The 15110-nt window shown below is 49.6% G+C and overlaps 2 protein-coding genes across 3 annotated transcripts in view; both read right to left on the bottom strand.

The window, feature by feature from the left end:
• Window positions 1–6657, bottom strand: part of QPRT (quinolinate phosphoribosyltransferase) — a 13221-nt gene extending 6564 nt beyond the window's left edge. Inside the window, exon 1 of one of the 2 annotated variants that reach the window (XM_007452740.1) lies at window positions 6601–6657. In XM_007452740.1, coding sequence (XP_007452802.1) covers window positions 6601–6613 — 13 coding nt within the window. In that variant the 5' untranslated portion in view covers window positions 6614–6657. Of the gene's footprint in view, window positions 1–42; window positions 125–6600 lie in introns of those variants that run through there. The other variant, XM_007452739.1, reaches the window with a different exon arrangement.
• A 4807-nt stretch (window positions 6658–11464) lies between these two features.
• On the bottom strand, window positions 11465–12652 carry SPN (sialophorin). The gene has a single exon (XM_007452832.1). The coding sequence runs from the start codon at window positions 12650–12652 to the stop codon at window positions 11465–11467; it is 1188 nt and encodes a 395-aa protein (XP_007452894.1).
• Between the last annotated feature and the right edge of the window lie 2458 nt (window positions 12653–15110).

The raw sequence follows: 15110 nt of genomic DNA, 5'->3' as shown, positions 1-15110 counted from the left end.
ACCCCCACCCCCACCCCCGCCTGGGCTGCACGTTGGAATCACCTGCGGAGCTTTTCGAACTCTGCTGCTCAGGTGCATTCCAGATCAACTGAATCAGAATCTTTCCGGGGTGGTTCCCATGCATCCAGGTTTTGGAAATGCTCCACCTGGGATTCAGATGCACAGAAAGGTTAACAACCAACGCTCACACAAGACCATATGTTGTATCCCTCCGTTTATATGAAACATCCAGAAAAGGCAAATTAAGAGAGACAGACATCAGAATAGTGGTGGTCTGGGGCTGGAAATTAAATGACGTGGGATCTTACTGGGGTGATGGAAATGGTCTATGATGATGGTGGCATAAACTCAGTAAATTTACTAAAAAGCTTTGAATTGTCTACTTGAACAAACGAACAAGAACGAATGCTCTGCCAAAAGGCAGGAAGCTATTTTGCAACCCTAATAACCCAGTGAATCCAGGTATTGGATCAAAAGCCAACATCAGAAGAAAGACAACCGGATACTAGATGCTCCTCCTGATGGAACATCCCCCGACCTATGCAATACTCTTGCCAAAACAGCTGAACCGGAGTCAGATCAGACTTCTAGACGCAACCGCCAATCACAAAAAAACCAGAAGACAGAGGAACATGTTAAACTATACCACGGGGATACAACCATAGGAAACTCTCCAGAAGATAACCTAATTTCTTCAACACATACATTGCAAGGAAAACAGAAGATTAAAAGAGTCGAAAATGCATACTAACCAGCGGCAGAGCTGGGGAAAAACTAATGTATGGATCTTATTTGGATATTACTTCAAACAAACAAATTGAAACCAAATTAGAACTTTTATGAAACAACTGAAAATCTGAATGCTGACTGGGTATTTGGTAACATTGAGGAAATTTTTTTTGAAGTGGGTTATGGTTGTGATAAAAAGAAAAGTCCTGGGCCTTCCCTGGTGGTGCGGTGGTTAAGAATCCGCCTGCCAATGCAGGGGACATGGATTCAAGCCCTGACCTGGGAAGATTCGACATGCCACGGAGCAACTAAGCCCGTGCGCCACAACTACTGAGCCTGTGCTCTAGAGCCCACGAGCCATAACTACGGAGCCCACGTGCCACAACTACTGAAGCCCGAGCGCCTAACACCCGTGCTACACAACAAAGAGAAGCCACCACAATGAGAAGCCCGTGTACTGCAACGAACTGTAGCCCCGGCTCGCGGCAACTAGAGCAAGCCTGTGCGCAACAACGAAGACCCAACTCAGCCAAAAATAAAATAAATAAATAAAATAAAATTAAATTTTTTAAAAGACTCAACGCAGCCAATAATTAATTAATTAATTAATTTTTTAAAGTCCTTATCTTTTAAAAATAATAAAATACTGAGATGTTTATGTATGAAAAGACTTGACAGCTGGTTTTACTTTAAGGTAATCTTGGAAGGTAGAAATTAGAAAGGGTATGGGGACATCCCTGACAGTCCAGTGGTTAAGAATCCATGCTTCTACTTCAGGGGGCACAGGTTTGATCCCTGGTTGAGGAACTAAGATCCCGCATGCCGTGTGGCACAGTCAAAATAAAGAAAAGAAAAAAAAGGGTATGGATGGGACTGGCTTGGCCAAAATTTGGTGGTCGTTGAAGCTGGATGATGGGTACATGAGGATTCATCATACTTTTCTGTCTATTTTTATGTATGTTTGAAATTCTCTAAAATAAAAAAGTAAAATAAATAGGTGAATAAGAAAAGGAGAGAGAGGGCCCTCACTTAAGATAGGGTGAAGGAAAGTTTTTTGTTTTGTTTTGTTTTTTTCGGCCACACCGCATGCCATGCGGGATCTTAGTTCCCTGAAAAGGGATCGAACCCACGCCCCCTGCATTGGAGACATGGAGTCTTAACCACTGGACCACCAGGGAAGTCCCAAGGAAAGTTTTTTTAGGATGAATAGAGCAGTGATTCTCAACCTTGACTACACAATGGAATTATCTGGAGAGCCTTGCCAAATGTAATGTCTGGGTCCCACCCACAGAGATTCTGATATAACTGGTCTGGAATGTGGTAATTTAATTCTAATTTGTAGCAGAGTTGAGAGCTTCTGAACCGCAGGGAGAGAACAATAGCTACCATACACTGGTGCCTACCAGATGCCGGGCACTTGCTCTATATACAATGTCACAAATCCCACCTGTCCTTCTTCACGGTAAAGGCCATTTGTGGGCAGAGAACCTAGGTTCAGAAATGCAAAGGGAAGTTACCTAAAGAGCAGAGCTAGAAAATGGGAATTCCCTGGCCATCCAGTGGTTAGGACTCTGTGCTTCCCCTGCAGGGAGCACGGGTTCGATCCCTGGTTGGGGAACTGAGGTCCCACAGGCCATACAGCGAGGCAAAAAAACAAACAAAAAAAACATTCAAAACATTAAAGAAAAAGAGAAAAGAAAATGATTGACGTGGACCCTGCTCTTCCCTGTCCACACACAGAAGGTGGTTTTAGAACCACACAGCCTTCACCCACGGGTTACTCTCTTGCCCACTTAGGCAAGCTCAGCTGTTCTGGTCGCCTATTGTAAATGCAGAATGTTCGTGAAAAATAAATACATCTGGTTTTCTTTAGGCCCCAACTCTCTCGTGCATTTCCAACAAAAGGGATTCCTGTGGGTAGCTTTGAAAATAAGGGCTCTCCTAATTAGCCACTGTCGCGAAAGGAACTGCAGAGAGGAGTGGGGCTGTTTTTGCAGCTGCCTGAGAAGTGGCTGCACAGAGGAAACAGCTGTAACGCCCTGTCCCCTTTTTATTCTTGCCATTGTTATATGTAAATATTCTCTCAAGATGCCTGCACTTCAGAGATTACAGTGTTACCCTGTGAGGTATAACCTTGATCTCTCAAGGCAATCCTTTCGTAATTGGTTATTCCAGAATTTTATTAAAACTGGTGCCTCTGTTTTTGAGGGGATCCAAAGCATCTGGGGAAATTTCCTGCATTTGTCTCTTTACAAATAATGTAAAAAGATATAGATAAACTGACTCTGGCAGAATATTTGAAGATTTTTTCCCCCACTGGCACTTGTGCCGTTCTTGTCTGGATTGTTGACCGACTTTTACTGTGTTTCTATATTGCCCTAACTGGCCAGTGGCTCTGTACCGGGAGAGACTGGGCCAGAATCAGAACTTGCATCCCTGCATCTTTCCTTCAGTCATTTAATAAACACTTATTCATGCCTTTGATGGACAGGCACAAAGTCAGGGTCTGCAAATGCACCTAAAACAAATTATCGCAAGTTTTTGTTCTTAATTTGATGTGTAACCACGTGTAACCATGTGGCCTGTGCTTGCAGCAACAGTGATGTTATACGAGGCTGACAAAATGTTCCAGCTAAAACCAAGTAATGATTGTTTTCCCCAATTTACAGGAAAAAAAATTAAATAGATAGACGTCAGTTTTAAAGGTTTTGCCTTTATAAGTTTTTCTTAAAACTCTGGTGCCAGGCTTCCCTGGTGGCACAGTGGTTGAGAGTCCGCCTGCCGATGCAGGGGACACAGGTTCGTGCCCCGGTCCAGGAAGATCCCACATGCCACGGAGCGGCTGGGCCCATGAGCCATGGCTGCTGAGCCTGCACGACTGGAGCCTGTGCTCCGCAACGGGAGAGGCCACAACAGTGAGAGGCCCGCGTACCACAAAAAAAAAAAAACTCTGGTAGGGCCCCCGTACCAAAAAAAAAAAAAAACTCTGGTGCCTGCTACCACTTGTCTATAATAGAATCTGGAGAGACATCATGTGTAATAATAACAGCTAACACTTATATGGTCCTTCCCAAGCACTGTTCCCAGCATATTCTATATATTAACACATTTAATCCTCACAACAACCCTCATAAGGTAGGTACCATTATTATCTCCATTTTACAGATAAGTAAACTGAGGCACTGAAGAAGCAAGTAATTTGCCCAAAGTTCACACAGCTAGGAAGTGTGGAGGCAGGATCATAAGTCTAGGCGGGCTGGCCCCAGAGTCCCCTCATGTACCCAACCTCACCACACTGAGCACAAAATTATACTTAAAATTATTATATATTTATTATATCACTATTCACAGAGCTCTACAAGCCACACCCGAGAATCCAGGGCTCTGTCCCTGGTGTAGTAGGAACAGCCTGGGTTGGGGGTTCAGAAACGCCTGGTTTGAATCCCAGCTCCATCACCTACATGCTGGGTGACCCTAGGCAATTTCCTAACCTCTCTGAGAGTCAGTTTCATGAGGAAGTCACAGGGCTACAACAAGGAGGGAATGGGCGATTCACGTCAAGTGCCTGAGCCAGTGCCCAGCCAGATGCCTTTGAACCCAGGTGTCTGACTCCCAGCAATTTTGTTCTCCCATCTATTTATTTGTTGATCCATTTGGCAAACACCAGAGGGAGACAGAGGCTGGTTAGCACCCCAGCTTCCAGATAAACATTCTTTCCTTTTCCCCTTCTCTCCCTAGAGAGGAGAAATGACCTCCTAAGAGAGCCAGATGTGATTGCCCGTCACACAAATGGTAAAATGATCTATAGGGTTTCAGAGCAAGGAGAGATGACCTGTCGTTAACATACAAGAGCAGTAAGAGAGGACTAAGGAAGGTTGGTTCTGAGAATAGGCTGGCGTTGGACAGGTGAGAGGAAGGCCCCCCAAGCAGAGAGAATGGGAGAGAGCAAAGGCCCAGCAGTGGGAGGCCTGGGGTATATGAAGCTGCACGTGGAGGGTAGCGAGAGAGAGGGCTGAGTGGTAGGATGGGGCCAGACTGAGCAGGCCCTGAATGATAGGAAACAGTTAGGTTCTCGTTCAATAAGCAATGGAAAATCCGTAAGACTTTTGATCAGAAGTCACTTGATCAAAAATGCACTTGTGAGTTTAAATGTTTAAGTTGTACCTAGCATTTTTGAAAGATATAAGTTGCAAGGCTGTTGGAACAGCCTGGACCAGGAAGCAGTGAGTCCCGGTAAAATGTAAGGGAAGGGCATCTGTAAGGGGACCGCTCCCTGCACACCATGCCTCCAGACCTGGCCCCGCCCCCTCACACCTTGGCCCCCGGCCTGCCATCTGCTTCTGCCCCAACTCTGTCCTCGCCCCTCCTTTGCCCCACGTCCCCAGCCTTTGCCTCACCCACTGACTCGACTACTCCCTCCTGGTTTAATTCCCGTAGGTCAGTGATCCCAGAGTCGACACTTCTGGCTTGGCCCAGAGTTAAACATCAGTGTCATCACGTGCGTGAAGACCGCCAGGCAGAGGAAGGCTACCTCAGAGGGAGGTGGGAACAGAAAGATGTGGAGGTAAATCCATAGGATGCAGCAACTGTCTGGATATTGGGGTTCAAGGGAGAGTGAGCTGTCAAAGGTGACCCTGAGGTTTCCAGTCCGAGTAGGAGGCTGGTGAGGCACGAATGGAAATGGAACTGGTGTAGGGGAGGACTTTGATTTTGACACTCCAGGGACATGTCCCCAAAATGGAACTGGAACCTGGGGCAGGCTCAGGACTGGAGAGGCAGACTGGAGTGATGGATGTGACTCCAGCATAACTACTGAGTGATTTCTGTGCCAGGCGCTTGACGTGTGTGATCTCATTTCATCCTCACCACAACCCAAGGGAAGACACTGCTTTCACTTGATCAATGAGGAAACCGAGGCACAGCGAGGCTAAGCATCTTGTCTGAGGTCACACAACTAGCAGGTGGCAGGGATGGGACTTGAACCCAGGCTCTGACTCTGAGATCATTTCTAAACCAGAATAGTCTGGACCCCCAAAAGCTGGTTCCACGGCCAAGCCAGAGGGGCTGGGTATGGGGCCAGCAGAAGCCCTAGACCAGGGGAGGAAGGTCAGAGCTGGGGAAGGAGAAGCCCAGGGAGGGGAATGTGAAACTGCAGGGAGCCCTCCATGCTCATGTCATTTCCCGCCCGCATCCCCAACCTGGTGAGCAGGGAACTATTATTGTCATTTTGCAGACATTGCCATACAAGGAAGTGAGGCTCTGAGACATCAAGTGACTTGCTCAAGAACACACAGTCTGTTCCTGGTGGAGCTGGGATTCAAACAGGAGCCTTTTGACACCAGAGCCTGGCCTGTATCATCCTGCATCCAGCCTCCTTCACAATGTCACTCCCCACATGCACAGGAATCACAGGGATCACAGGACTCAGGCTCCCTTCCCCCACCCCGAGGCAGATGGGACAGGACTTTGCCTCACTCCTCTAGAGTTGCTAGTGAGGGGCAAAGTCCAGAGCTGCTCCAGGTCCAGCCTCCCACTGCCCGGCCCCTTCAGCCCCCAGGAGACGTGGCCTACTCCAGGCCACCCCTGAATTTCCTGGGGCTCAAGCCCCTTTCTTCCCCAGATCTCACTTGGGAACCTATCATAGAAGGATAAAGAAGAGTGAGAAGAGGTCTTTGCAGGGCAGAAAGGAGTGCTTGGGTTCAGAAAGGTTGGAGGGAGATGGGGGAGGGGTAAGAGAGTAGTTAGAGACCAGTGAAGACTTGGGGAAGGTGGGGGTTGGGGACGGAGATAAGATGGGATGGGTGATGGACAGGAGAGGGGCAGGTGGTGATGTAGGGATACAGGGGAGAGAGGTCTGGGAGGCTTCTTTACCTTCAGGGTCCATGACAGCCTGGAGCTGGCCGACTGGTGTGCCCACTGCTCCGACTAGTGTTTGGAGAGGCCGGAGACTGGGGGAGGGGGAGGGGCGGGTCTGACCAGCCCTGACCAGCCCTGCCCTGGTTCTCTGGGGCTCCCTCTGGCCTCCAGGACACTCAGTCACATAACTCAGAAGTCCTCTCCTCTCTGAGCCTCTGCCGACCTGTTCTCTCCACTCACCCAGCCTCCTTGACCCTGCCCCAGGGTGTGCTCCCTGTGATGGCTGGAGAGCGTTTTTGATGGTGCACTGGGGAAATCCTACTTCCCTTCTTTTTGATCGCAAATACTTCTTTACCTTTTTCTGCGCCTCCATTTCCTTAGCTGTAAAATGGGATAATACCAACCTCATGGCTTCAACTGAGAATCAAGTGAAAAAACTCTGTGGGTGACACAGAGTAGAAACTCAACAAAAAGCCACTTTCCTTCTCTTCCTTCTTCCCAAGGTACTTTAAGGGCCCTGAGCAGATCAGAGCCGGGCTTCTGAACAAGGAAACTGCCAATTATTGTACTGTGACTTCAGGCAAGTTCCTGTCCCAGAAGTGCTGAGGACTCCATTTCTTCATCAGAACCACTTGCTAAAGTCTCTGGGACCACTGATTGCCAGACACTGGCCTCTTCCCAGCCTTCTCCCATCTCTGCCTCTGCAGCATGTGACCCTGCCAGGGCTTGGACTTGGGTGAGGCAAGCAAGGGTCCTGGGGCACAAAACCGAAGAAGGCCTCACTCTCAAGCTCCATTTTGCACCTTACTGCCTTACTTGCCTCACTCTAGTCCAGGTCAGCTCCTGACAGCCCTTCTCCAAACTATTTCTCCCTTTTTCCCCCCAGACGTCATTTTCTCCTGGTTTCTCTCCTAAAGGTTCTTTTCTGTTTCCTGCAGGTCCTTCTTCCTACAGGAGGCCCTCAAACTGTGGTGTCCCCTCAGTGTGGCAGGACTGTTCCTCTTTTCCTCTTGGGCACAAGCTAAACTAATTTCCCAGCCTCCTTTGCATGGAGGCCACCATATGACTGAATTCTGTCCAATGGAATGTGAGCAAAAGTGATGCATGTCGCTCCAGTCTTCCCATGATCCTCCCTGGGAATGACAGAGCCACAAGATGGAAGGAGTCTGGATCCCTGAATGACCTCCGGGAAGGTCACCCTCCAAATGCCAACATTAAATTGTTACATAAGCAAGGAAAAAGCTTCTCTTGAGTTCTACCCCTGAGAATTGGGGGTTGTTTGCTACAGCAGTTAGCCTGCCCTGACTAACAAACACATGAAGCTTCTCTCCACAGCTCTCTCCTTTTCTCATTCTACACAGTTTGTGCATTTATCCACCAATGCCGTTATTTAAATTGCTAACATCCAATAACTCCTTAATCTGTATATCCAGCTCTGACTTCCCTTGCAACTTCCAGGCCTCTACTCCTAACACCCCTCATGGGGAGTTCCCTGGTTGTCGAGTGGCTAGGATTCAGCGTTTTCACTGCTGTGGCCCAGATTCAATCCCTGGTTGGGGAACTAAGATGCTGCAAAGTGCACTGTGTGGCCAAAATATAAATAAATAAATAAATACTCATGTTTCCCCCACAAACTGCTCACCTCTTTGCATTTCCACATAGTGATGTCAGCATCTCCTCCGTTTTCCAAGATAGAAACTTTAAGAATCTAACCTCATTCTTCCCCCATCACCTCGACAGTCAATTCGTTCTAAAAATCTTATTCTCTGAATAAATATATTTCAAACCTGACCTCTTCTTTCACCTTAGGCCAGACTCCCACTCTATCTAACTTGAACTAGACTAATGCTCCCATCTCAGGTCCCACTGCCTCTTCAGGCCATGCTCCTGGATGCCAGTTTCATTCAAAGGACAGATCTGACCTTGCCTTGGTTTACTTGAAAACCATTGTTTGCTCATTCATTAATCCATTTACCTCTCCATTCAGTAAACACATATCAGGTAGACATGTCAGGCTCTGGCCTCTGGAGCCACAAAGATGACAGGTGGACTTGAAGGGGCTACACCCTAATGAATGGGGGACACCTAAACATGATTATAGTCCAGGTGTTTGTACTGTCACTCAAGGTGCTGTAAGAGTGGAGGAGAAATACTCTATCTGTTTGGGATGGAGGCAGCAAGGGCGGCTTCGCAAAGGCAGTGACATTTGAACTACACCTTGATGGTTGAGAGGAGTTTGGCGGGAAGTCAAGATGTGTGTGTGGTGGGACAGGACGGGGGTGCGCAGGCTTCTGGCAGAGCATGCGCAAACGCAGGAGTGAGTATGTGGCCCTTTCCATGGCCGGCAGGTTTGGGGATCTGGGGCATGGTCCAGCTAGGCTGTCCTGAAGCCACTAGCTGGGCAGGCAGATGCTAAGCACCCCAAGGGGCTAAGGCACACAGGCACCCATTGGCAGCTCATTGCTGGGGACATGTAGATGGTCTCCAAAATACCCTGGGTTTTCTGATGGCTAATGGCTCGACCCCCAACCTCCCCAGAACAGGAGCAGAAATACGGATGCAGAGGAAAATGAGGCGTAAATGTCCATTTTCAGAAATGAAATGTCCATAGAACCATGCTCTGAGGCCCTTTTCCTGTCTGCAAAAGTGAATTACATTAATAGACTTCTCAAGACCGTCCCCATCCAAATCCTTCTTCCATCTGGAGTTTGCACTGGATGACAAAGTTGTATCTGTAACCATGATCTTAATGTGTACTTTTGAAAATAAAATAGAAACATGCATTTTAAAATATAAGATGAAGAATAATACACTGTATATGGTTGTGCGTGAGAGAGAATCCTGTTTTGTTTTCTTTTTCTTTTTTTGCGGTACGCGGGCCTCCCACTGCTGTGGCCTCTCCCGTTGTGGAGCACAGGCTCCGGATGCGCAGGCTCAGCGGCCATGGCTCACGGGCCCAGCCGCTCCGCGGCATGTGGAATCCTCCCGGACCGGGGCACGAACCCGCGTCCCCTGCATCGGCAGGCGGACTTTCAACCACTGCGCCACCAGGGAAGCCCGAGAATCCTGTTATTTAAGAAACTAGAATGTGCTGGTAGTTTTGCAAAAGAAGAAAAATGTTATTTTACTGTCAGGACAAAATTAGTATTTTCAATATTTTATTATTTATTTATTTTGGCCGGGGACGGGGGTGTGCAGGTTCGATCCCTGGTCAGGGAACTAAGACCCCTTGTGCCTGTGTGGCACGTCCAAGAAAGAAAAAGAAAAGGTGCCCAGGTTTGCGTGGTGAAGGCTGGATTTCCACCCCAGCTCGCCCAGGCATGGGTGGCAGAACTCCGGGAGGATCCGTGGCCACTTTCCGCCGCTTCTCTTCTCATCCCTCCTCCACACCCCCATGAACTGACCCACCTGGGGGCCCTTTCCCAGCCTCTGGTGTCCCCTCCAATCCAAACCACCTGGCAGTCACGCTCTCCTGGAGTTCCCGTGGCCTCTCCTTTTGTAGGTCAGTGTGTCTGCTCTCATCCACTGCTCCTCTGACTCAATAACTTCTTTGCAAATTTCCTCTTTGCCCTGGGGAAATACCAACGGACTCTGGTCCATGCGGTGCCCTGGGTTCTGGCCTGGGCTGGTCTCAGAGACAGCACAGTTGGGTCTTGTCCCCTCCTCTCCATCCCAGAGCCACAGGGATGCCCCTGGTTCTGGAGGCCTGTCACAGCTCACTCTCTCACTGACCCTCCTTGTAGAATGGAAGAGGGGATACAGACAAACACATTAAACTTGTAACAGCATCAGCATGACCTGGGACTTTCATGTGTGCACTGGGGAGCGGGGCCGTGGAGGGTGGGGGGAGGGGTGGCTTTGAGGAAGGAACATAGCGGCTGAGCTGAAGAGCCACACTTGGTCACACATGCAGTCTTTCTGCCAAGCCCTGCCACAGACGGAATTAAATCTTCCACCTCCACCCCATCGGAGCAAAGACGAGGGTGCCTATGTTCTCAGCACCTCCTGAGGGCGGCATCTCCTCAGCCTCTGCAGCCCTTCCTGCCCCCTCCCTCACTCATCTGTACTCGCCACTGCCCTTCACAAGCATCACCAAGTCCTCGCCTCTTGCACAAAAACTACATGCATGAGTGGACCCACGCAGATGCCGAGACTTCTAAGACCTACATCTGCCCAGAAACTCTTCTCACCTCTGCTCTTGGGAGAAGAAACAGCTGAAGCCTCTGGCTGCCTCGGTCCAGAGTTGGGGGAGAATGTGGTGGCTGGGACCGTGAGCCAGCCTAGGGTCCAGGGGCCGTCTCAGATGCACCTGAGACCACAGCTGGGTGACACCACCCAGCCCATACTCCAGGCTGGCCTAGCACAGAGCACTGGGGCCTGGAGTTAAAGGCAGTTCATGGGCTGAGCCGGTAGGACTGTCCTAATCCATGGGGCCAAATGTACTTTCCAGAGTAATCCTAAGGTGGGAGTTTGCTGGGTTGCCATTTTCTCTTCTTCCCAGACTCTGGTATTCCTGGGGAATCCTCTGAGAAATCGTAAGTCAAGGAAGTTTGGCCTTTACGGAGACACAACAGCTGGTTTCAAGGACAGAAGTGTGGAGAAAATGTGATGGGGAGAAGTGGGGGTTGATGAGGAAAGTTCGTTCATTCAATCTACAAGGGTTCAGTGGGTGTCAGCCCTGATCTACGTGCTGGGTGTGGGTGCTGTGTGGGCTGCTGGCTAGAAGAGCTGAATGAGGAGTCAGGGTGAAGATGCTGGGTGAAAATCCAAAGGGTGCTGGGTGAAAATGCTGGGTGATGATGAGGCTGGATGTGATGACAGGAGGGAAGGTGATGAAAGCGGGAACGATTCTGAACTCCAGTCTTATTATTCTCAAACGTTAAGGGGACTCCACATCTCCCTCTTCTGGCCCATCAGAAGTAGAGGTCTCCGCAGCCTCATCCTTGCTGCCCACCAGTGGCTCTTCCTCCTGCTTTAGGCTGGGGGATGGCGCAGGCTTTAGCTCCTCCAGCGCCACGGAGCCCTGGCGAGACTTCCGTCTACCAAAGAAAGTGGTAAGTGTGGGCCGCTGGCCAGACCCCTCCCCCTGGGGGACCCCAGAGTCATTGTTACCCCCAGACGCTCCCTCTGTTATTGTCGCGGCCTCCTCATGAGACACCTGGGCTACCCCAGACCAGGCACTTGCCACCCCGTTGTGTTTTCCACCCCTGCTTAGTGTCAGTACTCCTGTCTTCCGCTTCTGCCGCTGGCGCCACAGCAGGAGTAGTGCCATGAGGAAAATGACCACCAGCAGAGCCACAAGCACAGCTACCAGCAAGGTGCCATTTGCCTCCCAACCTGAATTTGGGGAGGACCTACTGCTAATGTTTGTGGAGGACGTTGGGTTGGATATTTTTACTCCAGTGATGGAGGAGCCACTGGTTCCCGGGAGGGTCTTCAGAGACGTAGTTGCCATGGTGACAGGAAGTCCACTGGTCTCCTTGGAGGTCTTTAGAGAGCTAGTTTCCATGATGACAGGGGGTCCACTGGTCCCATCAGAGGCCTCCAGAGAGCTAGTTGCTGTGGTGACAAGGGGTCCACTGGTCCCACTGGAGGTCTCCAGAGGGCTAGTTGCCATGGTTTCACCAGTCGTAGTGTGGAATCCTGCAGATTTCACTACTGGGACAGCAGGTATACTGGTTGCATTAGAGATTTCCAGGGGCATTGATAAGTTTTTGGCCGAATCTTTCTGGGAGCTTATTGACTCATTTACAGGAGGGCCCCTACTGGTAGCAATGGAAGTCCCAGGAGAGGAAACTTCATTGGCTGTATAGGGAGTTGAGGAAGGCGGGAAGATCTTGTGCTCAGTGCTGTCATCTGTCTTAGAGACCTCGGTTGTTGCAAAATTAGATGTCGTTGAGTTGAATTTTGTGGTCTCAGAGATATTTGAGACCAAAGAAACAGAGACCGCTGTGGGTTCCAACTTCTGCAAAGTAATTGTGCCATCCGGAGACTCTGAGCTCGTGTTTTGGGCCCAGACGCTCCCAAAGAGGAAGAGAAGCAGGATCATTTCCAGAGCAACAGGCATGAGCAGGAGTTGGGACCTGAGGGTGGGGAAGTTGAAGAAATAGAATACATAAGGAGCTGGGGGCGGGGAGCAGGACCCAGCCAGGCCCTCCCTCCTGCCCACTTCCCTGCCAACTGCCGGGCCCAACTCTGCGGTTCAACGGCTTTTTCCACCCTTGCTTTTACTAGTATCAGAAGTAACAGGACGCTGGCAGCTCCCCCATCGAATCTACCCCATAGACCCCCTTGGGCGTTGGCCGCCCCGGCTCCAGCAACAGCCACCCCCTCCCGGCCTGCGCTGACCCTATTCAGCCCCAATGGCTCCTCGTCCTCTTTTCCCACTATCTATCAAGGTCTTCTCAAGCCAGAGGCACATTCCCAGGTCCACTGAAGCCCCTGCCCCACCAGGTCACACCACTTACCAGCTCAGTGGATAAGGGCACAGGGCTGGGACCAGGCTGCTCCAACTCCTGAAGCTGGGGCCGGACTGGTGGAGGGGCCTCAAGGGGAAAGGAAGTGGCCCTGGCTCCACCCACCCCAGCATCCTGCCCCACCCGTCCTGCTCCTACATTGCCGTGTGATGAGAGAGGCATCACTCACTCTTTCAGGGTGTGAGATGATGACAGGGGCTCTGGGGTCTCAGCTGAAGCAGGTGGGGATGGTGGGCGGGGTCTGGAATGAGGATTCCCGGGACTCCTCTGGAAAATGGGATGGCAAGCCGTGAAGCTGGGATAGGGATATGTGTCAGAGCAGGGGTGGTGGAAATGCATGCTTGAGAACCAAGTGGTGCGGAGGAGGAGATGGGAGGGGAAGGTGGTTTCCTTTGCCTTTGCGGTCCCCGAGCTGTTAGCCAGCACCCAAGGCTAACACTTCTTCTGCCCCAAGAGCTCCCAGGAAGTACCAGGGCAAGAGGAAGCCCTCGACTCTGGCTGGGGCAGTGGAAGGCTTTGCAGGCTGTGTGAAATCCCTGGTGGGCTCTTGACTTCTCAAGAAGCTTGCGGGGGTAGGTCACTACAATGGCCCCCAGTCGTGGACTGCCTGACTAAATCAAGGTGGTTATTAAGCACTGTATATGCTATGATATTATTTTTGCAGAAGACTAATAAAAATGTGGGAATCTACGTGGAAGGCAGTCTGAAAAGGTATTCACTGAGGTCTTAGCAAGTTTCACTGGGTAGGTATGAGTAGAGAGTTCTTTACTTTCTTCTTTGGGTGTTTGATGTTTTCTTACTTTCCTTTAATTTGTAAGCTTTGACTCTCAGTATGTGTACGGTTTTTTGCCTTTCTTTTAAAAAAAATCAAAACTGATTTTTATGTTGTAAAAGTAATAATGCACGTACATGATAGATGATTGAAACAGGCCAATGTCAGGGCCTGGGATTGTACCCCACTCACAAGCTAACGAGTTAGTCTGACAAAGACGTGAGACTCCTGGATCACAGACATAGGAATCCACTACTCATTGCTCAGCAAACAGCAGGAGCGCCATCTGCTTCAGTTCCACTTGCCCCCCTGAGCCCCACAGGGGTGACCACGGAGAGGCTTTTGCCCCGCAGCTGAGGAACACTGAGCTTGGAGAATTTCCCTCTTTTCGAGTATGTGGTAAGCAAGCTTGCTCTTTGTCCTGAAGAGACATGACTTCATCCCTCAGCATTACTCACTGCAAATGCAACCTTGAGAAACGGCCTGGATGTAGAGCGGCCAGGACCTCGTATTGCGGGCATATCAGCAAGAGCGTGCAGGGAAGCTCGGGGCTGGGGTGGATTTGCCTCTCCCACCAGGCAGCAGTGTGTAAAGTGAAAAAGTTCCACACCGACGCCACCAGATAGACCCTGGTAACGGTATATATGCATATACACATGTATTTTTTATAGTATTAGATTTTATTATACATAATTTTCCTTGCTTTTCTTTTTTTTACTGAACAAAAGGAAGGAAGGAAGGAAGGAAAACATTTCATTGTCAGACATTAGGTTGTTTCAACATTTTGCTGTTGCAAACAGAAAAGTAGGAATAATTGGCTGCAAAGTAATTGGAGGTTAAAAAAATTTTTTTAATTAAAAAGAAAATCAACAAAAATGTTTATAAGACTGCATATAGGACTTCCCTGGTTGTGCAGTGGTTACGAATCCACCTGTCAGTGCAGGGGACATGGGTTCGAGCCCTGGTCCGGGAAGATCCCACATGCTGCGGAGCAACAAAGCCCATGCGCCACAACTACTGAAGCCAGCGCACCTAGAGCCCATGCTCCGCAACGAGAAGCCACCGCAATGAGAAGCCTGCGCACCACAACGAAGAGTAGGCCCCACTCACAGCTAGAGAAAGCCCGCGTGCAACAATGAAAACCCAACACAGCCGAAAATAAATAAATTAAATAAATAAAAAGACTGTATATAGATTCCCAATTTCTCAACCTTTAAAAAAAAATCACTGAAGGGCTTCCCTGGTGGCGCAGTGGTTGGGAGTCCGCCTGCCAATGC

The sequence above is a fragment of the Lipotes vexillifer genome, unplaced genomic scaffold, assembly GCF_000442215.2.
Source record: "Lipotes vexillifer unplaced genomic scaffold, Lipotes_vexillifer_v1.1 scaffold426, whole genome shotgun sequence".
NCBI lineage: Eukaryota > Metazoa > Chordata > Mammalia > Artiodactyla > Lipotidae > Lipotes > Lipotes vexillifer.
Note: the sequence above shows the minus strand (reverse complement) of the source record. Positions and strands in the feature narration are given on the sequence as shown.

Coding starts and splice junctions, on each gene's coding strand:
- SPN (XM_007452832.1), bottom strand. CDS start 12,652: ATGCCTGTTGCTCTGGAAATGATCCTGCTTCTCTTCCTCTTTGGGAGC.